The sequence below is a fragment of the Oncorhynchus keta genome, chromosome 34 (genome assembly GCF_023373465.1).
Source record: "Oncorhynchus keta strain PuntledgeMale-10-30-2019 chromosome 34, Oket_V2, whole genome shotgun sequence".
Taxonomy (NCBI): Eukaryota; Metazoa; Chordata; class Actinopteri; order Salmoniformes; family Salmonidae; genus Oncorhynchus; species Oncorhynchus keta.
The window spans coordinates 61,908,703-61,933,703 of record NC_068454.1 but is presented as its reverse complement, the minus strand read 5'-3'; the positions used below and the strand labels follow the sequence as shown (position 1 = coordinate 61,933,703).

The window sequence follows — 25,001 nt, the reverse complement described above, 5'->3', positions numbered from 1 at the left end:
AAAAGCAAGACTGCTTCCCCAATCAAAAGCCCTGGATTTAACACAAGAGGTATGCGCTCAAGTAAAGGACAGAGCTACCCCACACAGAGCTATCGCAGTCAACCCAGAGGCGATGACTAAGGACACAAACGTGTACAAGAAGTCCCACTACGACCTCTGCAGAGTCATCAAACAGGCAAAAGGACAATGTAGGAACAAGGTGGAATCCTATTACACCGACTCCGCCGCCCAATGCATGTGGCAGGGGCTACAGTCCATTACAAAGGTAGACCTAGCCGTGATCTATCCAATGGTGCCTCTCTACCAGACGGGTGTTCTCTGAGCATGCACAGACCAGCTGGGAGGCATCTTCATGTTCAACCTCTCCAGTCTGTAATCCCCATGTCTCAAGCTGAACAATACCATTCCCGTTTCCAAGAACTCTGAGGTTAACTTCCACAATGACTACTGCTCTGTAGCACTAACATCTGTAATCATGAAGTGCTTTGAAAGGCTGGTCATGGCACACATCACCTCCATCATCAGACACCCTAGACCCACTCTAATTTGCATACCGCCCAGACAGATCTACAGACAATGCGATCTCAATTGCACTTGTAGGTGAAAAATTCATGACCATGCTTGATTTTCCAGTATCCAGACTGACCACCTTGAAGTATTGAGACAGAAAACATAGGGCTAACAAATAAGACATGTGTAAGCAGAATATAGGCTGAGCTCAGTTAAATGGAAAGAGCTGGATAAACAGAGTTAAACATTGAACTGCAGTAAAAACACAATTTAGGCAGAATCCATAAGAATGTACAGACTGGGTCAACATGAAGTTAATCACCAGACATGTAAAACAGAACGTAAGCAGAAAATGTAACAAGGAACCCATGGTTGTACTAATCAAGGATCATTAGAAAAGCACATCCCTGGAACATACAGTGGGGCAAAAATGTATTTAGTCAGCCACCAATTGTGCAAGTTCTCCCACTTAAAAAGATGAGAGGCCTGTAATTTTCATCATAGGTACACTTCAATAAATAATAATAATGGTGGTGCAAGGCCAAGGGGAGTTATTCATCTACATAGAGGGGAGTAATTGTGTTATGAAAAGAAGGAAAACTATAAAGCCTGAGCTCTGTAGCAAGAAAGGCAGTTGTTCCATGGAATTGCTCGGCTCTGTTACTTTGTAATAAAGTCTAATTGAATGGGACCCCCACGTGTGTGCTTAGCCCCCTTCCTGTACTTCCTGTTTACCCACGACTATGTGGCCACGCACAACCAACTCCAAGTTTGCTGACGACACGAAGATGGTAGGCCTGATCACCAACGGCGATGAGACAACAGACAGGGAGGAGGTCAGAGAACTGGTAGTGTGGTGCCAGGACAACAAGCCCTCCCTAAACGTCAGCAAGACCAAGGAGCTGATTGTGGACTACAGGAAACGCGGGTGCACACACCCATCCACATCAACGTGGCCACAGTGGAGAGGGTAAAGAGCTTAAATTTCCTCTGTATCCACATCACTGAGGACTTAACATGGTCAGCAACACCTTTTCTCCCTCAGGAGGCTGAAATGATTTGGCATGGCCCCTCAAACTTTTACAGCTGCACCATTTGAGAGCAGCCTGACTGTATCACCGTCTAGTATGGTAACTGCACAGCCCGCGAGGGTTGAGGGTGGTGCGGACAACCCAGCGCATCACTGGGGGCGAGCTCCCTGCCATCCAGGAAGCACATGCCAGGCGGAATCTGAGAAAGGCCCGAAAAATTGCCAGTCTCCGGCCACCCGAGACATGGACTGTTCTCCATGCTCCCATCTGGCAGACGGTACAGGTGCATCAAGGCTCAGACAGCTTCTATCCCCTGGCCATAAGGCTTAATGGCTAACTAACTGCTCTCCCACAGACTATCCACACTGACTCTATGCCTATTCACAGGTCTCTACTCTACCCACTGACACAACCTATGCTAGAATGAGTATTGATTTTATGTATTACTCCATTATGCTGCTGTCCATTGACTATTGATTGCTATTACCATTAGTATTTATCTATTTATACTGCTACTGGTCACTTACTCCGGTTTACATGTATATCCTACTACCAGTCACTTTACATGTTGAAACCTACCTCAACCACTCCAGTACCCTGCACATTGAATAAGGTAAATACTGTAAATACTTGCATTCTCCTGTTCTTCAGCTCTCGTCATAGTTCGAGGTTTTTATTCTTATTTGTATTTTTTAATTCCATTATCTCCTGTATATTACTTTCATTGCATTGTTGGAATGAGCTCTCAAGGTAAGAATTGAACTGTACTGTTTTACACCTGTTGGATCCTGTGCACGTGGCGAATAAACTTTGAAACTTGAAAGTAACGATTTTATGAACTTATAATAGTTTATTAATCAGGATCCTAACATGCTGATAAAAAAAATATGTACATCTGGCAAATCATTGTCATTCGTACCAAAACATTTAAATATATAATGGTGTAGAGACATAGGAAGTGGGGTTGCATGCTGAAAGGGACATTTCATTTTCTCTCTGTAGAGCCAATGCCATTAGGGAATGTGATGACCTTGTTTTTTCCATGGAAGACGAGAGCAAAAGTACTGGCATCAAATCCAAAAACTCAAATAACCTGATAATCAGTAACTGATATCAGTGTGCTGTGATATTCAACAATGAATATTTACAGCCATTGAATAATTCAAAATGCTCTCCTACTGAGGCATAGGAATAACTCTAGGTAATACAGACCAATGTAAGTCACATACATTACCACCTTCAGCCTTTATAGTTCATAAACATAATGAGACATTTCAGTGAGAAATACATTGTATGCCAGCCAGAAACCCTTTCATCCTATGTTACACAATACAAGTACTTCTCTGCATGGAAATGCTAGTTTGGTATAAACACACAGTACATCCCTGTAGTCTTGAGTGTTACAGTATATGGAAATCATGCCAGTGTATTTGCTGCTTAATATCCACATCATGCAAACAACAATCTGGCTGGACTGAGTAACCCAGTCCCAATAGCTCACTGGGCTTTGAATGAAATTATGCATTTAGAAGTCCTTGACCTGAATGCAAGCTGAATACGAAACTAGCAGCCAGGACAAGTAATGAAGAAATACACTATTGAAAAAAAAAAGTTGCTTACCTTAAAGCTACATCTAGAAGTACCAAATAAAAGTCAATTATAAATATGAACCATCAGAACTTATGGTTTGCACAATGACAACATAAGGGGGGGGGGGGAAGAGTAATACTCATCTTGGTCACGATCACTTAAAAATGTATCGTTACAATTTCTGAAATTCATACGCAACCAAAGTTGGTCAATAATACTTAGAACTCTCAATAGAGATGCACAGACCATAGAAATAATAGCACTTTTACCTCAATCATGCACACTTACAGCAATATTAACTGACCATGGCCATATTCTGAAAAACAGGGTTATGATACAGAGTCATACAACTCAGCTTCTGCCTCTCATTGTTCACTACTAGCATGCATGAAAGTATAAAGATATGGGAACAGCACCAAAATAGCTCCAGTGGCCTAAATTCCAGGTTAAATTTGCTGGACAAAATGCCTGGAGTTAAAACTGCATGTTTTTTGTTACGCCAATGTCTCTCCCTAGTGTTTACTTGGTGATCAGCTCTATGTATTTTTCCTCTCAAGGCTGAGTTGGTCTTGGAACTGGAGGTTATAGTCACTCAAAATGACTAAGAGACCGAGTCAGGACAACAGTCCTATTATAGCCGTCTGGTCAAGAATGAAGGTTGTCACTCCGTTGAAATCATGATTCTAAAAACAGCTGAAGTCTGATCAATAGAGGTAGTTGATTCCATAATTCAGCCAACAGCTCATTATTTGTACCCTTATGTCATTAGTTTATTAACCATCATCAGCCCTTGTTCATTTTGGGTATTAGCTTGCTGCTTTATACGTTCTCAGGGAATGCTGACCAGAACCTTCAGTTTGGGTGTCATATTCAGTTAAACAGACAATTTGTTACAAGTTGAACAATCTTTCAAATACTATTTGTGCTTTGCACTGCTCAATGCATTATTACTGCAGTTTAGACTCTCCTCCCTGCTCAGCACATGACCCTCCTCGTCTTGTTATTGCCTCAAAGCCACTCAAACAGGCCTTGACAGGAAAATCACATCTGGTTCTACCCAGAGATCAGGTGTCAGGGATGGAAATAGAGTCTTGGAGGGTGTGTATAGGTGATCTCATTCTGGAGTTCAGAGCCGGGGGAACAGTTTGTACCATTTGTGCTAACTGACAGGGGACACCGAGCTCAGGAATCCAGTGAAGGACCGTTGCTCTTGGGCAGCTTGGCATTATTATTGGGCGCGGGCAAGTAACGCTGGTCTGGACGGGACTCTGAAGAGGATGGGTGGCCAAATAGGAATGTGTGCTTGCTGCTGTCTCTGTGACCAGCTCTAGAACGAGCTGGAGGAACCCTGGGTTGGAGGTTCGAGATAGGGGGCGTGGTTCTGGAGGCAACCGGCCCAGGGGGTCTGGAGGCTGGGAAGAGGAAGGTGCTATTGTTGGTGTTCTGGTTGAGGTTGGAGTCTGTCCGACGGGGCTCCTGTGTCTTGGCTGGGACTGTGTTAGTGGGGCTGGAGGCCAACGTCAGCTTGTCTCTGAGCTGCTGGACCTCCGAGGCTAGCTGTTCCACTGGGTGCTGAGTGGATGAGGAGATGGGGTGGGAGAATGCCTGAGGACACAACATGGCCAGGGTTTCTGTTAGTTTATAACACCATCATGACTACAGTCATCCATGAGCAACTAAATGTAGTTTCTAATGTGACCAGCAAAAATTAGGAGCTTGTCCAGTACAACATTGCACTATTCAGTTGAATAAAAACTACATTTTTTTATGCAATACCTCTAGTTGAAATCCTTTTTCAGTTACCGAGTTCAAAGTTCATTTTGATCACCCACCCACATACCAGTAGAGTAGGCTATTATAAACATCCCCATGGCAACAGTGTTTTAGGCTCTGTATAGTAGTGAGAATGATAATCCTTCCCTATATACCTGAGCATGAAGAGCCCCACGGAGGTAGCAGTCCCTCCACACACCTACGCAGGGCCCCAGGAGCAGGGGTAGCAGAGGCTCGTAGGAGTCCAGGGGCCCCTGGAGACCGGATGTGGTGGTGGTGTGGCCCTGAGGGAGCTCTGTGAGGGCCCAGGCCTTCAGAAGCCTCTCCAGGCCCGGCAGGTTCTCTGAGGAGGACCCCCCTCTCCGGTGGCTCTTCCGGTAGACGCCTGAGCCCCCTCCACTGCGCCAGGGCAGGAGGTTAGCAGAGCAGGAGAAGGAGCCCCTGGAGAGCAGGAACACAGAGCCTGGTGCGCTGTCACTCAGCTGAAAGAGGGATGGAGAGAAGAGAGGAAGAGAGAGTAATACGTTTGAATATCCCTTTTGTGCCTTAAGCATTTTGCAATACTGAGACCTACCACACGGAGGTGCAGTGGGCCTGTGTTCATCCCTCATCATGGTCGTTAATATTTAGTAAGTGTATTTATATGTGTGTGTGAGCGGGGTGGCTTTTGTAAGACAGGAGCTCATTGAAATAGCATTTGAATTACTAAGTACCCTAACATGAATGATCAATGCACGATTTGCATTTATATAGTGCTTTTTACACTCCTTGCGCCTGACTGTATCCTCCATAATATCATCCTCTCACTCCTACCCTGTGTGCCTCGGGGTTGGTGTTGAGGTTGCCGTTGAGTAGGGGCTGTGGCAGGGTGAGCGGAGGCACTGGCTGGGTGAAACGTTCCCGTCTCTGGCTGCTGTACTGCAGAGCCCAGTCCCACACAGGGGGCAGAGGGGGGTCTGAGGGGTCCGGGAAGGAGCCCCTGGGTACCAGGTCTCTCCAGCCATTCACTGGAGTGTAACTCTGGGATAGGTTCTGGGAGAGAGAGGAAGAAGAGGTGAGAGAACAGTGATTCGTCTGATTCAATCTGAGCTCATTCAAGAGTTATCGTTGAAGACAATATGAGCTGATGCATGTGTGGGATTAAAAATGACGTGGACTCGCCTCGCAAATCAACCGCTTTAATCTGAGATGGTTTACAGAATTTACGACTTTCAAACTTTGATACAGGTATTTCCAACATTTTCCATGTTAGCCTACAGTAGCATACCTACAATGTATCTTCTCTAGTACTACAGCTTCAGCATTAGCGGTGGTGTTGCTGAACATTGGCGTACCTGTGAACGTTTGCACCTCTCCCTTTGGCAGTTGGCCAGGAAGCTGCTGAAGAGGGGCAGGTGGAAACTGTCATGGAGAGCCAGCAGGAAGTCCCCTGTCAGCTGGAAGCGGCATGGGTACTGGACCCACAGCTGCCACACACAGTCCAGGAAGAGCAGGAACACTGGCGCCTAGTGGGGAGAAAAACACAGGCTTAAGAAAGATGGGAGAAAGATCCCCAAAGACATATGACTGGCATTAAACACTGTGTCCTAATGCAAATAGTTTCCTTTCCTTGCCCCCCCATGACCACTGATAGGTGAGTTTACTGATAGGTTGCAGCTTATCCTCTCACCTCTTCCTTATCGCTGTCCCTGTGGTAGTTGATGCGGCTGAGGAAGCGGTGTCCAGCCATCACCCACTCCTTCTGCACCAGACCCTGGAAGCCCACCTTGGTCCTGCAGTGGGGGTCACACATCACCTGGACCAGACTGGACACCACACAGGTCATGTCTCGGTCCTCCGCCTCTGCACACAACAGGAGGAAATAGACCATCAATAATCAATTGTAATTGAATACAGTAACAGTATGCATATTCAAGGCGCAGAGGATAAGAGACGTGTCCTTGAGTTTATCATCTACCCCAAACACACACAAAATAAAAGATTTGAGAAGGGTAATGCCTTGTATAAAAAAAACAACACAACATGACAATCCAAATGCTACAGTCCCACATCAGCCCTTTCATTCTCACAAAAAGTGCCCCCCTCTGTGGACTTGAATAGAACTTCTCCCGAATCCCCACATCTGGTTGGCAGGTTTTTTCTAACCACAGGCAGTAGGGAGTGTTGTCTGGGCCTGTCTGAAAATGCCATTGGGTCATTTCTCCAGTCATTTACTTGTGTTTAGGACACAGTCAGCTCTGTGGTTTTATGGGGGTGATATACAACCCTCTTCTCCAAAAGGCCCACTTGAAACTGGCCAGGCAACACAACTCATACGGGGGAAGGGAAAATCACAGGACAGTAGCAGCCATTGTTCATGTGACACAGATTCCTGTTGACTTTTCAGTCTGTGGTAGCTACCTTAGGTATCAACCGACTAGGACGGACTCTCACAGCCCAATTATATGTGTCAGTACATGGAGTCATGTAATAATAATGTATGAACATAGTTGTATTTAGTCAAGAACGTCTGTATGTTTGCCATAAGACTGTTCTCCCTATAATAGACCGTAATATTACACTTATCTCTCCAAGGCCGTGGTCTCCAGCCTGGGTGCCAGACTATTTATGTTCAACATCGCTCGTTCGCTGCGTCCTTGCCTTGTGTGGCAAGACAACCACAAGCTGGATAAAACAGAAACAGACAGACTGGCATCCACCTTGAACTTCCAACACACTACTGTAAACTTCCACAACTAAGTGAGCCAGTCATCATGACAATATAGTACACTATCATAACACAACCTCAACAGACACAATAGACTACCACCTGCTGTATTAGCTGTGGTTTAAAGTACTTAAGTAAAAATACTTTTAAGTACTACTTATTAAATAGTTTTTGGGGGAATCTGTACTCTACTTTACTATTTATATTTTTGACAACTTTTACTTTTACTCCAATACATTCTTAAAGAAAATAATGCACTTTCTACTCCCTACATTTTCCCTGACACCCAAAAGTACTCATTACATTTTGAATGCTTAGCAGGACAGGAAAATTGTCTAATTCACGCACTTATCAAGAGAACATCCCTGGTCATCCCTACTGCCTCTGACTTGGCAGACTCACTAAACACAAATGCTTTGTTTGTTAATTATGTCTGAGTGTTGAACTGTGTCATTTAAAAAAACAAGAAAATCGTGTCGCCTGGTTTGCTTAATATAAGACATTTTAAATCATTTATACTTTTACTTTTGATACTTAAGTACATTTAAAACCAAATACTTTCAAACTTTTACTCAAGTAGTATTTTACGGGGTGACTTTTACTTTTACTTGAGTCATTTCCTTTTAAGGTGTCTTTACTTTTACTCAAGTTGGAAAATTGGGTACTTTGTCCATCACTGTGTATTGGTTTCCTAGTAGAGTAGTGCTTCTACAGTAGGAGTCTCCTTCAGGGTAAGCCCTAACGCTGATTTAATGAGGGACGCAGTGTGAATAATAAATGAACAGATTGAATATTTGGTGCTGCTTGGCCCTCGTCATGTGACTCACCTTGCAGCACCACGGTCAGGTGACCTCCGCGGAGCAGGCAGGCCACCTCAGCAGCTTTCCTCAGACAGCACCTGGGGAGGGAGCAGAGCAGCATGCGAATCAGGCTAATGCTATGCTACTATCACAGTTCTAGCTTGTTTCAGCACATAGACGCTTCAACATCCATGTGTGTAAGCCTGTAAAAAAAGCTAGGTCCACTGTGTAGATATAGCAGGCTCACACACATGTTGAATATATGAGAGCTACATTCAACATCCATGTGTGTAGGCCTATTATAGCCTCATGCTAAAGGTATGTTCTGTAACAGTATGTTAGAGCAATCTAAATCTGCTTACAGCTAATGTAACACAATAAAGCCACATATTCAACCAGGGATAGGTTAATGTGCTATAATGGTACATTCATACTACATCAACATTGCGCTATTCACTATCATTGCTAGGTAGACATTTAAAAAAATCAACCAAATCAATGTAGGCCCGGCACATTTATTACAGATGATTTATTGCTTTGACGAGAAGCCAATCAGGACCGCTCACCTGGTGTAGTCCAGCCAATGGGTGCTCTCCAGCGTAGACAGCCATTTGTCATCTGGCACTGACACAGATGTGGAGATGTCTGTGGACCAACACAGAAGACAAAGAAACCTTGTTCATGTTTTTGTCGAAGGAGCTTTATTGTACATACATTAGAGTGGGGATTTGACAAGTTTTAAGATATACTATTGCACCTGAAATCTTTAAATAAGATCCATAGCTCTACATATCAAATGAGTTTGGTTGTAAATAAATATCTTCTGAAAATATATTGTTTTAGTCTTAAAAAAATATTTCACAACTGTTAAAGCATGACATGATGACTGAGGCCCATAGATGTGTGGGGTTGTTGTCTATCCAAATCCCTTGGCCTTGTGTAGAGGTATCACACAATAAACCAAACAATGTGAGCATTGTGTTGGCAATGTGTGAGCCATGGGAGTCAGTGACCTGTGGTGTGCCCTGCCCTGCCCTGTGAACTCCACATCAGCACAACAGAGAGGGTGTTGTCTAGGAAACTAGTTGTCTCCTAGTCTAGGAAACAGTCTCTCAAAGATTTTTGACATCTCACAGCATTAGAGGAAGAAGCGTCAGGAAAAACACGCCACCATCACATGGTGCTCACATATCGTAAAATAAGAGTAGTGTACGCCAGTGATGGAAAAAGTACCTCATTTTCATACTTGTAAAGTAAAGATACCTTCAAAGGAAGTGGCTCCAGTAAAAGTCCCCCAGTAAAATACTACTTGAGTAAAAGTCTAAAAGCATTTGGTTTGAAATCTACTTAAGTATCAAAGGTAAAAGTATAAATTATTAAACATTTCTTATATTAAGCAAACCAGACGACATATTTTTTAATTTTTTATTTACGGATAGCTAGGGGCACAGTTCAACACTCAAACATAATTTACAAATGAAGCATTTGGGTTTAGTGAGTCTGCCAGATTAGAGGCAGTAGAGATGACCAGGGATGTTCTCTTGATAAGTGCGAGAATTAGACAAATTTCCTGTCCTCCTAAGCGTTCAAAATGTAATCAGTACTTTTGGGGGTTAGGGAAAATGTAAGGAGTAAAAAGTACATTATTCTATTTAGGAATGCAGTGGAGTAAAAGTAAAAGTTGTCAAAAATATAAATAGTAACTACTTAAGTAGTCCTCTAAAGTATTTTTACTTAAGTACTTTACACCACTGGTGTACACTTATATGAGGGGGTATACATTCATTTATTGGGGATTTTGTCTTGAATCCAAATCTGTCATTTCAGGAGGTAAATTGGTGTCTGGGGTCTTGTCATCTGGATGTGATCTCTACTAACCCACCATCTCTGTCTCAGTAGCATTGTAATGGGAAGCACATGGAAACAGATTAACACCACTTTAAGTCCTCTATAAAATCTGCATGCCCACTGTCCCTCAGGGCTAGAGTGCTCCTCCATAGATGCGGTGTAAAACCTGTGCTAAAGAGAATTCATTTGTCAACAAATAAAAAAGACGGCACGGGAGAGGCAAGGGGAGGGCTTGCCAATGAAACTGGCAACCCCAATCAAATGTCACTGGTTACAGGCTATCATGTGAAACGGAAACAGAATACACTCCTATGTTTAAATGCACTGAAGCAACATTTTGACCAACATTTTATCCAATGTGGGTCTTTGTCAGATACATTCAGACTAATACACTTGACTACATTTGTCAGACTAATACACTTGACTTTCCAAAAGGTGCAGAAGGTTTGTACTGACCTCCCAGACACAGAGCCCGTAGGCGGGTGTGTGCCAGCTGTATGTCTGTGGGTGAAGGCATCTCGTCTCCCAGCTCCACCACCACACATAGAGACTGGCCCCCAAACAGGATCAACTCCAGATTCCTACACCCCACAGGACAGACACACAGGGAGCCCTTAGCATTATTCTCTGTGATTAGACATGTCACATTCCATTACTTTGTAACCATAGCCCAGGGCTAGTAAACTGTCTTGCCCCCAGGTTAAGCGCTGTCTCAGACATGCACAAGGAATAGCATTTCACAAAAGCCTGCTAACCTGTCCCATCTCAAGAATGGCCGGGTAACATGAACATGATTACAGGTTAGTTTTGACTTAAACATTCTGTTGAGAAGCAATAGCCTTTACCATGAAAGCAATCAACAACACTATGACTATGTTTATCTCTATCTTCCTCTGTCTCTCTCACACACACACACACACACACACACACCTGATGTCATCCTTCTCATGATAGATGTTGTTCTGGAAGCTGGCCATCCGTAGCAGGTCACTGCCCCGAGGATGACGCCAACACCAGCGCTGGAGGACAACAGTCACACAGATTTAGACACAACGTGGTCTCAATAGTAATGGTTTTTGGATATGTTCTAAAATCCCTGTATGAGTTCTTAGTGACCAGGACATGAGATTTTAACTGGGTTTTCTGACCTGACTGATATTGAGGGGTCATATGATGAGTGGTAAAGTTCTACTTACAGGAATTACTGATATTGATGAGTGGTAGAGTTCTACTTACAGGAATGACTGATATTGATGAGTGGTAGAGTTCTACTTACAGGAATGACTGATATTGATGAGTGGTAGAGTTATACTTACAGGAATGACTGATATTGATGAGTGGTAAAGTTCAACTTACAGGAATGACTGATATTGATGAGTGATAGAGTTCTACTTACAGGAATGACTGATATTGATGAGTGGTAGAGTTCTACTTACAGGAATGACTGATATTGATGAGTGGTAAAGTTCTACTTACAGGAATGACTGATATTGATGAGTGGTAAAGTTCTACTTACAAGAATGACTGATATTGATGAGTGGTAGAGTTCTACTTACAGGAATGACTGATATTGATGAGTGGTAAAGTTCTACTTACAGGAATGACTGATATTGATGAGTGGTAGAGTTCTACTTACAGGAATGACTGATATTGATGAGTGGTAGAGTTCTACTTACAGGAATGACTGATATTGATGAGTGGTAAAGTTCTACTTACAGGAATGACTGATATTGATGAGTGATAGAGTTCTACTTACAGGAATGACTGATATTGATGAGTGGTAGAGTTCTACTTACAGGAATGACTGATATTGATGAGTGGTAGAGTTCTACTTACAGGAATGACTGATATTGATGAGTGGTAGAGTTCTACTTACAGGAATGACTGATATTGATGAGTGGTAAAGTTCTACTTACAGGAATGACTGATATTGATGAGTGGTAGAGTTCTACTTACAGGAATGACTGATATTGATGAGTGGTAGAGTTCTACTTACAGGAATGCGTCCCTCGTTGAAGTGGGCAAAGGTCTTCTTCAGCTCAGTGTCTAGAACTTTCTGAGGGACCACGTTGAACTTGGGCAGACTGACATGAAGTAGGATAAAATTACATTAACCATTGCAAGTTTAATGGGCATTTGGGCTAGGACACTGACTTTACACTAGGAGCACAGTGTGCGCAGGCTTCTGTTCCAGCCCAACAGTAACAGGACCAGATTGGGCAACTATATAATATATTTTATATTTTCCACTAATAAAGTTCCATACAGGTGAACCACCAGGAAGCGTCAGATGGTGGGTGTATAGGCTACCTGGTGGACATCTCAAAGCGGTCATTGACAGAGCTGACCCTCCAGCCGCAGGCCCCGGTCCTCTCCAGTTCCTGCTCCCAGTCCGAAGAACTATCAAACCAGTTCATGTGGGAGTCACGCTTACGGTTGCTCAAGAACTGCTTCATCTCTGGGGGGAAGAGAGAGGGGGTGGTGGAGAGATTTAGCTTTCCCTGAGAAAAGCCACACTGAAATATTGGTTATGCTGATTTGATGTGGATCACCATTAATACATTTTTTTTATATCACACTTAAAGCTGCATTATGTAACTTTTTAGGCAACCTGACCAAATTCACATAGAAATGTGAGTTATGGATCTGTCATTCTCATTAAAAAAAGTCTAACAAACGGTATATCTGTTTTATGTATGGTTCCCGTTCTTAAGTTTAGTTTTTGTGTCTTTTACTTTCGGTTTTGTACACCAGCTTCAAACAGCTGAAAATACTATATTTTTGCTTATGGGGAATATATTTCACATCGGTTTACATGGTACAATATTTTCTACACTATAGTTGCTTGTTTTGGCAGTACTGGCAGCTTCATGAAATACTACCCGCAAAACACCAGTCTCAACGTCAACAGTGAAGAGGCGACTCAGGGATGCTCAGTTCCTCTGTCCAGTGTCTGTGTTCTTTTGTCCATCTTAATCTTTTATTTTTATTGGCCAGTCTGATATATGGCTTTTTCTTTTAGTGTAGGGACCACGTTTATATGTATATATATTTTTAAATATTTGATGACATAAAGGTCCAACCTTTTTACCATTTAATACCAAACAAATACAGTAATACAGTTTATAACTTGTCTGTTTAACAAACCCCTCTAATGCTTTCAATATGTGAAGAGCTTCAGTGCACTGTATTAAAAACAGTATGTTCTTTATTTGGGGGGCTTTGAGAGCCAGAGAGAATACCTGTAAGCTTTAGATCTTATCAAGGGCCTGCATACAATAGCAATTATTTCCAGCCCCATAATCCTTCAGACAAAAACAGTTGTGTGTCTGTGTGTATTTGCTTGTGTGTGGATGTATGAATGACTCATAATGAAACGATTCCAAGTATCCCTATGACCTTTAAAATACTTCAGTTCTTTGTACTCAGAATGTACTCTCGTCAATGTGACTTTTTGAATAAAGTATTCCAGCGTGTGTGTGACTCACCAACGCTCCCCAGGGCTGCATTCTGGAAGGCGAGGACAGTCCCTGGCTTCAGAGGCTGGTAGGTCTTGGCAATGGTGTACGTTATCTGAGGAGGAGGAACAGGACTCATTCTGCTGATCAGCATGACAAAGTGCATCAGCTTTCAACATGGAGGGAGACCCTGTATGCATGATCACAATGACCTAGCAGACACATCAGTTTCTCTACTCACAACAGGGTACATGCTGCATAATAGCCATTTGAAACTCAGATCACAACCGTCTGAAGTCAACCTTCAAATCAGGAGACGCTGGGGCATGCTACATGGTAATTATTATATAGGTCCTGAATATGCTTTGAAGGTAATTTTGTATTTAATAACAAGGACTCAGTATACTAAAACATACACACACTTGCTGACAGTGAATTTGACTTTTCCCACATTTTGTTGTGTTACACTTTTATTCTAAAACTGATTAAAATAAATGTTTTTCCTCATCAATCTACACAAACTACCCCATAATAACAAAGGCAAATGTATATATATATATATATAAAAACTAAATAAAAACGTATTTACATAAGTATTTAGACCCTTTGTTATGAGACTCGAAGTTGAGCTCAGGTGCATCTTGATTCTATTGATCATCCTTGAGGTGTTTCTACAACTTGATTGGAGCCCACCTGTGGTAAATTAAATTGATTGGACATGATTTGGAAAGGCATACACCTGTCTATACAAAGTCCCACAGTTGACAGTGCATGTCAGAGCAAAAACCAAGCCATGAGGTCAAAGGAATTGCCCGAGGAGCTCCGAGACAGGATTGTGTCGAGGCACAGATCTGGGGAAGGGTACCAAAATATTTCTGCAGCATTGAAGGTCCCCAAGAACACAGTGGCCTCCATCATTCTTCAATGGAAAAAGTTTGGAACCACCAAGACTCTTCATAGAGCTGGCCGATCAGCCAAACTGAGCAATCGGGAGAGAAGGGCCTTGATTAGAGATGTGCCCAAGAACCCATTGGTCACTCTGACAGAGCTCCAGAGTTCCTCTGTGGAGATGGGAGAACATTCCGGAAGGAAAATCATCTCTGCAGCACTAAACCAATTAGGCCTTTATGGTAGAGTGGCCAGACGGAAGCCACTCCTCAGTAAAAGGCACATGACAGCCCCTTGGAGTTTGCCAAAAGGCACCTAAAGGGCTCTCAGACCATGAGACAGAAGATTCTCTGTTCTGATTAACCTAAGACTGAACTCTTGACGCGTGACTTGACCTTCGCCTCTCCCGAGCCCGTTGGGGAGTTGCAGCGATGAGACAAGATCGTAATTGGATATGACGAAATTGGGGAGAAAACTAAGTCAAATGTAACAAATCACATATTAACAAGTTATATGGATGGACTCACTCTATCATAGGGGTTGACATGATTTTTGAATAACTAGCCCTTCCTCTGTCTCCCATACATACAACATCTGTAAGGTCCCTTAGCCAAGTATTGAATTTCAAGCACATATTCAACTAAAATGATCAGGGGACTTTTCGAAAGCCTCATAAAGAAGAGCAGTGATTGGTAGATGTGTAACAATAACAAATCAGACATAAAATATCTCTTTAAGCACGGTCCAGTTAATAATTATGCTGTGGATGATGCATTAAACTACTTAGACACATCAAAGATACAGTCCTCCTCCTGAACTGAGCTGCAGGACAGGAAATGAACTCCTTAGGGATGTCGCGATGAGGCCGTTGGTGATTTTAAAACAGCTGCAGAGTTCAATGGCTGTGATGGTTAAAAAAAACGAGGATGGATCAACAGCATTGTATTAACCTAATTGACAGAGTGAAAAAAAATAGAAATATATAGACAAAAATATTCCAAAACATGCATATGTACGCAACAAGACACTAAAGTAATACTGGGGAAAAAAACACTCTAAAGGAATAAACATTTTGGCCTAAATGCAAAGCCTTATGTTTAAGGCAAATCCAACACATCACTCAGTAACTGCCTGCTTATTTTCAAGCATGGTGGTGGCTGCATCATGGTATGTGTATGCTTGACAATGACAAAGACTGGAGAGTTTTTTAGTATGAAAATTAATGTGATGGAGCTAAACACAGGCAAACTCCTGGAGAAAAACCTGCTTCAGTCTGCTTTACACCAGACTGGGAAAGGAATTCACCTTTCAACAGGACAATAACCTACTACACAAAGCCAAATCTACACTGGATATACTTACCAAGAAGACAGTGAGTGGCCAAGTTACAGTTTTGACTTAAATCTGCTTGGCAAGACTTGAAAATTGCTGTCTAGCTATGATACCCAAAACCTTGACAAAGCTGGAGGAATTGTGAAAAGAACAATGGGCATATATGGCACAATACAGGTGTGCAAAGCTCTTATGAGACTTACCCAAGAAGACTCACAGCTGTAATCGCTGCCAAAGGTAGTCTAACATGTATTGACTCAGGGGGTGAATACTTATCTAATCAAGGTATAGTAGTGTTTTATTTTTCATTAATCTTAAAAAATATATCGCATTTTTCTTCCACTTGGATATTATAGTATTTCATGTAGATAGTTGCCAAAAAGGACGATTAGTCTAAATCTATTTTAATCCGACTTTGTAACACAATAAAATCTGAAGAAATCCAAGGGGATTGTAGACTTTTATAGGCACTGTACACAGACTAGACATATAAATCAAATCAAATCTAATTTTATTGGTCACATACACATGGTTAGCAGATGTTAATGTGTGTGTAGCGAAATGCTTGTGCTTCTAGTTCCGACCATGCAGTAATATCTAACAAGCAATCTAACAATTTCACAACAACTACCTTTTACACACAAGTGTAAAGGAATGAATAAGAATATGTACATATAAATGTATGGATGAGTGATGGCCAAACGGCATAGGCAAGATGCAGTAGATGGTATAGAGTACAGTATATACATATGAGATTAGTAATTTAGGGTATGTAAACATTATATAAAGTGGCATTGTTTAAAGTGACTAGTGATACATTTATTACATCCCATTTTTAATTATTAAAGTGGGTAGAGGTTTGAGTCAGTATGTTGGCAGCAGCCACTCAATGTGATGGCAGTGATGGCTGTTTAACAGTCTGATGGCCTTGATGAACTTTTTGGCCTTCCTGTGACATCGGGTGGTGTAGGTGTCCTGGTCTAAATTCCAAGCGTCACATCTGGAGGAAACCTGGCACCATCCCTACGGTGAAGCATGGTGGTGGCAGCATCGTACTGTGGAGATGTTTTTCAGCAGCAAGAACTGGGAGACTTGTCAGGATTGAGGGAAAGGTGAATGTAGCAAAGTATAGAGAGAGATCCTTGATGAAAACCTGCTCCAGAGTAGGGCTGTTACAGTGACCGTATTACTGCCACACCGGCAGTCAAGAGTTATGAAGGCAGTCAAATTCCACGTGACCGTTTAGTCACGGAAATTGGGTTTCTCCAAGCTCTGATGCTCCAAACTGCCTGGTACTCAGCACTCGATTGTCCCTCTAATTACTCTGACATCAATGTAAATGAAATCTAATCAAACACTTCATGAGAGCCCATGAGCTTATGTTTATGCAATTGCATGAGAAAACAGGGTGATGGCCTCTATTAAAAAGAGGAGGATCCCATCAGCTTTCTATAGGCTAGGCCTACTATATTTTTTACTCAACATTCCTAATATGAAGCACATTGCTTCTCTTTACAACAGGAGTATAGCCTACCTAACTGGCATGAAAATTAACTGTGGGAAAACCTGCTCCCTTCGCTATTTAAGTGCATAGATTACATGTATTTTTTTCCCTTGCCACTGTTTCGAGATAATGATCCATTCGAAATCAAAACAAATTTCACACATATATGTAAAGACAGGATTAAAATCAAGAATTGTCTGATGGGTGACAATATTAGCCAATAATATCACTTGTGAATGATATATTATCACTTGTGAATGAAGTGTAACGTGTGCACTGAGAGTCGGGAAGCAAGTTCAGGGAATGAGTGTTTAAATAAACATAACATACTCCAAAACAGAAACAATGCACAGACATGAAACTGAAACAGAAAACTTGACGCCCGGGGAAGAAACCATAGGGAAGGTAATCAGGGAGGTGATGGAGTCCAGGTGAGTCTGACGACACGCAGGTGTGCGCCATAATGAGCAGCCTAGTGACCCAGAGGCCGGAGAGGGAGCACATGACAGTACCCTCCTCCTAACGCGCAGCTCCAGCCGCAGGACGCTAACCTAAATGACGATCCCGGGGATCAGCAGCGGACCAGTCACCTCTGCTGAGGTGCGGGAAACCTGTCAGTCTGGCTGAGATGCGAGAGCATGGCAACCTAGAGCGCCGGAGAGAGAGCATACGTGACGGTACCCCTCCCCGGCGTGTTCAGTGCCAGCCGCAGGACGCCAACCAAAGGGACGATCCCGGGGATTAGGAGCGGACCGGTCACCCCTGCTGATGCGCGGGAACTTGTTACAGGCTGGGACGCGGGAACCAGACTGGTGATCCGGCTGAGGCATGAGAGCCTGACGAGCCGGTGGAAGCAGGGGAGCCTGAGTCCAGGTGAGTCTGATGACACACAGGTGCACGTAATGATGGTGACAGGTTTGCGCCATAATGAGCAGCCTGGTGACCTAGAGGACGGAGAGGGAGCAGGTGGCAGCAAGAAACAAAGCCTTTATTTTCAACTTTTTCAAATCATAGTCACACACCTCATGTAGCTTAGCCCATATGCCTATATGTTTTGAAAAGGTTTGCGCCAAATAACATCTTAAAATTAAGCACATTAACCTCTTAAGTCGACCCTCTACTTTTTCGAACATTCTGTTAAAAATCGTGCAACATTTCAGCGCCCTGCTACTCGTACCAGGAATATAGTATATGCATATGATTAGTATGTGTGGATAGAAAACACTCAGACGTTTATAAAACTGGTTAAATCACGGCTGTGACTATAACAGAACGTGCGTTTCATCGAAAAGTGCAGGAAAATCTGATCACTGAAAATTGGAAAATATATCAATGCGCCACTTGCAAGTATTGTCTATGGGAAAGCAAATGACCTGGAGCCGAGATTGCAATTCCTACAGCTTCCACACGATGTCAACAGTCTTGTCATTTGCCTAGGCTTTGTTTCTTGGTCAAACGAAGAAGAGACAGCCCATTTCTTCAGGTCTCGGACCGGATATTTTGGTTGAGATTCACCCGGACATTATTTCCATACGTACCTCTATAGAATATACATCGCCTCGTGATCAATTTGATCGCTTATTAACGTTTACTAATACCTAAAGTTGCATTACAAAAGTATTTCGAAGTGTTTTGTGAAAGTTTATCGTCAACTCTTTTAATTAAAAAAAATGACGTTACGTTATAAGACGCTATTTTTTTTTGTTTATCACACAGTCTTCATAGATCGATATCTAGGCTATATATGGACAGATTTAATCGAAAAAAAGACCCAATAGTGATTATGGGACATCTAGGAATGCCAACAAAGAAGATGGTCAAAGGTAATGAATGTTTTATATTTTATTTGTGCGGTTTGTGTAGCGCCGACTATGCTAATTATTTTGTTTACGTCCCCTGCGGTTCTTTTGGGGTGTTACATGCTATCAGATAATAGCTTCTCATGCTTTCGCCGAAAAGCATTTTAAGAATCTGACTTGTTGCCTGGATTCACAACGAGTGTAGCTTTAATTCAATACCCTGCATGTGTATTTTAATGAACGTTTGAGTTTTAACTAGTACTATTAGCATTTAGCGTAGCGCATTTGCATTTCCAGATGTCTAGATGGGACGCCTGCGTGTCAGGTAGGAGCAAGAGGTTAATCTGCTTTACAAAGGGTGTAGAGCCTAACTGGCATACATAAGCAGTGCGTGAGTGTCACGTTTGGGGAAGATAATTTCCACCATAAAAATGTACCTTTATAATAAAAGCATTACATGCATAATCACATTTGCTGTGACTTTTGATAATGGTGTTTTCCCGCTAATGGAACATTCCCGCTTATAGCCTACTACCATGTGCACATTTCTGCGCTTATAAATAATAGTTTATCAACATTTTAAGCTAAACGTTCTGATCTGTTGCGTCAGCCTCATTGCATAAAAAAGCATTTTTTGATGCTAGTGATTGTGTTAATTTGGGATCTATCGCATCCCACAACTGTCCAAGACTATGTTTGGAATATTTATTTCTCTCACAGAATAGGTCAACTTTTGTACTATGGGGGATAGTAGATTGACATAGGCTAATGCTTTTGCTGTTCGTTAGGCCTACTCATCTTGTTGGCTGATGAAACGTAAATGTGGACAATTCTTTCAATATCTTCAATATGGAACTCGGAATTGGATAAGGACGCCCTCAGTTGCGTCCCCGTTGTGCCTGTCTTCACTTGTAGCCTGTGAGGAAGACCCGATCATGTGATGAGAGAAATGTGAGTGAGAGGTGCTACGAAGCTTGCAGCACTCAGGGAGAAGGGGATTTGAGTTATTATATTTAGCCCAAGAGCACAACGACCACTGGCTGCAAAAGGCATGGATTTCTTTAGGGGCATTACGGCCACACAAAGAGGATGCCTCTGGGAAATTCTGGTGCTTGTCAAATTGAATGAGAGACTGATGAAGTGTGTACAGCCTGAGCAAAAAACAAACCAGAGCTCATGCCTTTCAAGCTACGTTTTTCAAATCATCATTAGAGTCGAGTCAGGTAGCCTTACAATTTTAAAAAATTCTAAATATATAGCCCAACATTTGTAGAACAACTGAAGTTAAATTAATAACTCTAAATTAGGCATATAAGAGTACCAATTTCTTTGTTAACCGCTCAACACAGAATAGCTGCATGTGCGCAGTTCCTCAAATAGTTTGGAGAAAATCTAATTTCTATTTTATTCAGCTTTGTTCAATTGTATTCTTCATACTATAAATTAATATAAATTAATGGCACGGAATTCTAAGCAACTCTTGTCTGCCAAATGAACTAGCGTAGCCCACAGCCATATGGCATAGCCAGATCAGAACCTAACATAAGGACATACATGGATTTATTGTGAAGGAGTAGGCTATATTACATGGATTTATTAGACTTCATAAAATGTAGATGTATCAGTGGCTTGTAGGCTGTGTGGAAGCCCGGAGTTGCTAAATGTGTTTATGTTAATTAACAGTAAATTACCGTGAAACAGCAGTTATTTGCTTGACTATCACTGGATGACTAAATTTTGTGACCTCCACTGTCCTACTGCAGAGCGCACAGGACTTCAGACTAGGGTGAAGGTTCACCTTCCAACAGGACACCGACCCTAAGCACATAGCCAAGACAACACAGGAGTATCTTCAGGACAAGTCTCTGAATGTCCTTGTGGCCCAGCCAGAGCCTGGACTTGAACCCGATCAAACATCTCTTGAGAGACCTGAAAAGAGCTCTGCAGCGATGCTCCCCATGCAACCTGACAAAGCATGAGAGGATCTGCAGACAAGAATGGGAGAAACTCCCCAAATACAGGTGCCAAGCTTGTAGTGTCATACCCAAGAAGACCTGAGTCTGTAATCGCTGCCAAAGCTGCTTCAACAAAGTACTGAGTAAAGGGTCTGAATACTTATGTAAATGTGATATTTCCATTTTAAAAACCTGGTTTTGCTTCGTCAATTCGGGGTATTGTGTGTAGATTGATGAGGAGTTTTAGAATAAGGCTGTAATGTAACAAAATGTGGAAAAAATCAAGGGGTCTGAATACTTTCTGAATGCACTGTATTCACGCCAGCACTCACTCACACACGCACACACACGCGCACGCACACGCACACACACACACACACACACACACACACACACACACACACACACACACACACACACACACACAGACACAGACACACACACTACCTCCACAGCCTGTGTGTCGGGGGTGAGGCGGTCGAAGAGGAAGCAGAGAACACGCAGGTCCCGGCAGTACAACACCAGCTCCTCAGGAGTGAACTTCAGAGAGGAGCTAGCCGTCACCAGCTTGGTCCGGGATGGGCCCACTGCAGCACAGAGGTTACACAACCATCTTACAGTCAAAACCCAGGTACACAGAACACAGTACACCACTGATGGTTCACAGCTAAAGCTTCCTGTGTCAAGCCCAGACTTGAATTGGGTTTAGGATATTACGATTGTTTATTATTTCATCATATTTTTTTTACAAGTACATCTCGTGGCTCTCATAGCACAAATGACTTTGGGGGCACTACATCCTAGTAGAGTTGTAGAAGAAGCCTTACCAGCTACAACCTTCTCAATGGAGGCCAGGGCCACGTCATGATCCCCCAGGAGCACAGGGTCTGCGTTGTCCTACATAATGAGGGTTAGAGGGATGGTTCAAATATAGGTCAGTTTGTCTGATCAGGATTTTTTTACACCAATGAATGGATGGTCTGAAAACATTCTATATGATGTTGTTGATTGTGATGATGATGATTATGCCCACAAGCCTTCTTCTACGATACCAGGTGAGCTGTCCTTCAACAGTCCATACTCAGAGCTAGTCCAGCACTCACGTCAGGTTTGGGGCTGTCCTGAGGCACAAAGGCCACTCTGAAGTGGGTACAGAAGAGAGTGCCAGACAGCCATCCACCCCCCTCCTTGGCAGTTAGCTTCTTCCTCACCAACACAGCCCTCTGCAGCACACACTCTCCTGGGAAACACAGACAGGGGGTTTAGGCTGGAGCTTACTGAATAGAATACAGAGGGTTTTAAATGTGCAAAAATATTGAAAACAATAAAAAAAGTAGACCATTTTAGAACATCATGAGGGTTTCATTGTCAAGACTGAGCATACCAAGGTAAAGTGATAAATTGTGCAAAATACCAGAATGATTGTGTGTTTGAGGGAAGGGAGATGGTAACGTTGAATGTTATGTATAACAGAAATGTGAATGAAAGTAAACTTCTGCATGAAGTTTATCAAGGGTCTGGGAGGTGCTATTTTCTCAGCTATGTCAGCCACTGAACGATTGAGTCAAACAGATGTAGTTGCCTGGAATCCGGGTCCAGCTTGGCATTCGCCTCATATTTCCGATCACATTGACATTTCACATACACATTATAAAATACTGTGTGTGCAACGAATGTGATGACAGTTCTAGTGTACATAACATTTAGCTATGCTGTAAATAACATCCCTTTTACATATAAGACCTCTCTCATGTACTTTGATCCGCAATCACAATACATCAGCTTGTGATAAAATCAAAATCACTGAAAAGGTACTCAGACACTAATTTTCTCTCTAAAACGGCACGCAACATTCAACTCTCTGAATTAGTATCTATTTCTTTACCTTCATACAAATAGTTTAGCTAAGTCTGTCTACGTATCTATCAGTCTGTATCAAAATGGCAGCTGCTAATGTCTCAGTAGAGAAGGACCAATTCTCCTGTCCGATCAGGTCTGGATCTACTGAAAGATCCAGTGACTGCCTAGGGACACAGCTACTGTAAGGACCGTATTGAGAGCTACTGGGATCAGGACGATGAGAAGGTGGTCTACAGCAGCCCCCAGTGCAGACAGACCTTTATCCCAAGGCATTTTCTAAACAGAAAGACCATCCTGGCTGATATGGTGGAGAAACTGAACAGAGAATTCCAAAGTGTTTCCTTTTATGCTCGACCCGGAGGTATGCAGTGTGACGTCTGCCTGGGGAGAAACTACAAAGCGGATATTTCCTGTCTGCTGTGTATGGCCAGCTACTGTAGGACTGCCCTCCAGCATCACTATGAATCTTCTGGCACTAAGATATACACGCTACTCAAAGCCTTGCCAAAACTGCAGGAGAATGTCTGCTCTCGTCATAACAAAGTGCTGGACGAGTACTTCGAAGAACAGCAGTGTTTCTGTTATCTGCGTAGATGAACATAAAGGCCACGATAGAGTCTCAGCTGAAGCAGAAAGGAGTGCGAAAGAAATTCAGGTGAAAATACGGTGGAAACATTTCAACTGAAGAGAAAAGAGAAGACATGGGATATAGAACAGCTCAGAGGAGCTACGGCGTGCCTCGAGAGCTCTGCACAGGCAGCAGCAGAGGACAGTGAGAGGATGTTTACTGAGCCGATCCACTCCATTGAGAGAAGGTGCTCTGAGGTGAAGGAGTCGATCAGAGCCCAGGAGGAGGCTGAAGTGAGTCGGGTTGAACTGCTCCTGAAGAGACTGGGGCAGGAAGTGGGTAAGCTCTGGATAAGAGAAGCTGAGCTGGAACAACTCTCACAAAATATCAAATCTATTTCCTTCAGATGTATAAGGAACATTGTAACCCTGTCTCTGAAGATTTGCTGTGATTTTGGGGCGGTGAGGAAATCAGACACTTAACTCAAGAAAAAGTTGAAGAGCTACTAGAAGGGAGGGGTGGCGATAATACCATGGCAGTGAAAGCTGTCCAAATGCTAGTGCTACTCAAACATATTTAAAGCAAGTGAGGAATCATTCCGTCATCACAATTGTTGATATCAGTGCAAACATTGTCGCAAATACAAAAAGCAGCATGATAACAGAGGCATGTCTGTGTCAATTCATTAATTTTCCTATTTAGATTAATGGACAGTCCCTTGCCTTTTCTCACTGTAGTGTTTTGGCCTTAAATGAAGCTGCATGTATCAACGCCAGTCATATACTATATATACTACTTATATACTACTTCCATCTCAGTCTCCAACTTTATCGCATCAATATACTGTACTTATGTATCCTCATTACACTTCAGATGCATTTTCCAATCCAAATGCATGACTTCCCTTCTGGGCAGGGATGCATTGGTGCATATTTACAGAGCATTTTATGTCAATAAAACTTGCAACTTAACCTGCTCTTGTCTAGTCTCATGGGATACAAGGCCAATATATTTTCCAGATTGATACAGCTCGGGCTCTACAGCTATCAATATTAGTCTATTACCATGTTATTACGCCATAAATGTGTTTAAATGCTTTGTTGGGAATGATGAATTTATGCAACATATTTTGAAATCTGTTTGTAATATTTTGTTCATGCTTGAAAATAAAAATTAGATTCCAGAACTCTTAGAACAAAGCTTCCAAAAACAAGCACATTCACCCATACAGCTTTCTCACATCTAAAACACACTGAGCACACAGACACACCTTCTTTCACACAGCAGTGAGACAGCACATTTGTAATGCTCCCTGGCAGCAAAACAAAGCCTTTGCCAGCTAGACTTGGGTTTCCATGGCAACAGAGTCCAGGAGAGA

General features: G+C 42.5%; 1 protein-coding gene across 2 annotated transcripts in view; it reads right to left on the bottom strand.

The window, feature by feature from the left end:
- Window positions 1–2,365: 2,365 nt before the first annotated feature.
- LOC118367462 (myotubularin-related protein 11-like) overlaps window positions 2,366–25,001 on the bottom strand; it is a 34,942-nt gene continuing 12,306 nt past the window's right edge. For both annotated transcript variants that reach the window (XM_035750968.2, XM_035750967.2), the window contains exons 3-17: window positions 22,299–22,435; window positions 22,023–22,092; window positions 21,643–21,782; window positions 13,748–13,832; window positions 12,570–12,717; window positions 12,256–12,343; window positions 11,190–11,278; window positions 10,716–10,840; window positions 8,978–9,056; window positions 8,439–8,509; window positions 6,574–6,746; window positions 6,239–6,409; window positions 5,718–5,936; window positions 5,060–5,386; window positions 2,366–4,736 (exon numbers count right to left, since the gene is read on the bottom strand). In XM_035750968.2, coding sequence (XP_035606861.1) covers window positions 4,314–4,736; window positions 5,060–5,386; window positions 5,718–5,936; window positions 6,239–6,409; window positions 6,574–6,746; window positions 8,439–8,509; window positions 8,978–9,056; window positions 10,716–10,840; window positions 11,190–11,278; window positions 12,256–12,343; window positions 12,570–12,717; window positions 13,748–13,832; window positions 21,643–21,782; window positions 22,023–22,092; window positions 22,299–22,435 — 2,345 coding nt within the window. In that variant the 3' untranslated portion in view covers window positions 2,366–4,313. The remainder of the gene's footprint in view (window positions 4,737–5,059; window positions 5,387–5,717; window positions 5,937–6,238; window positions 6,410–6,573; window positions 6,747–8,438; window positions 8,510–8,977; window positions 9,057–10,715; window positions 10,841–11,189; window positions 11,279–12,255; window positions 12,344–12,569; window positions 12,718–13,747; window positions 13,833–21,642; window positions 21,783–22,022; window positions 22,093–22,298; window positions 22,436–25,001) is intronic.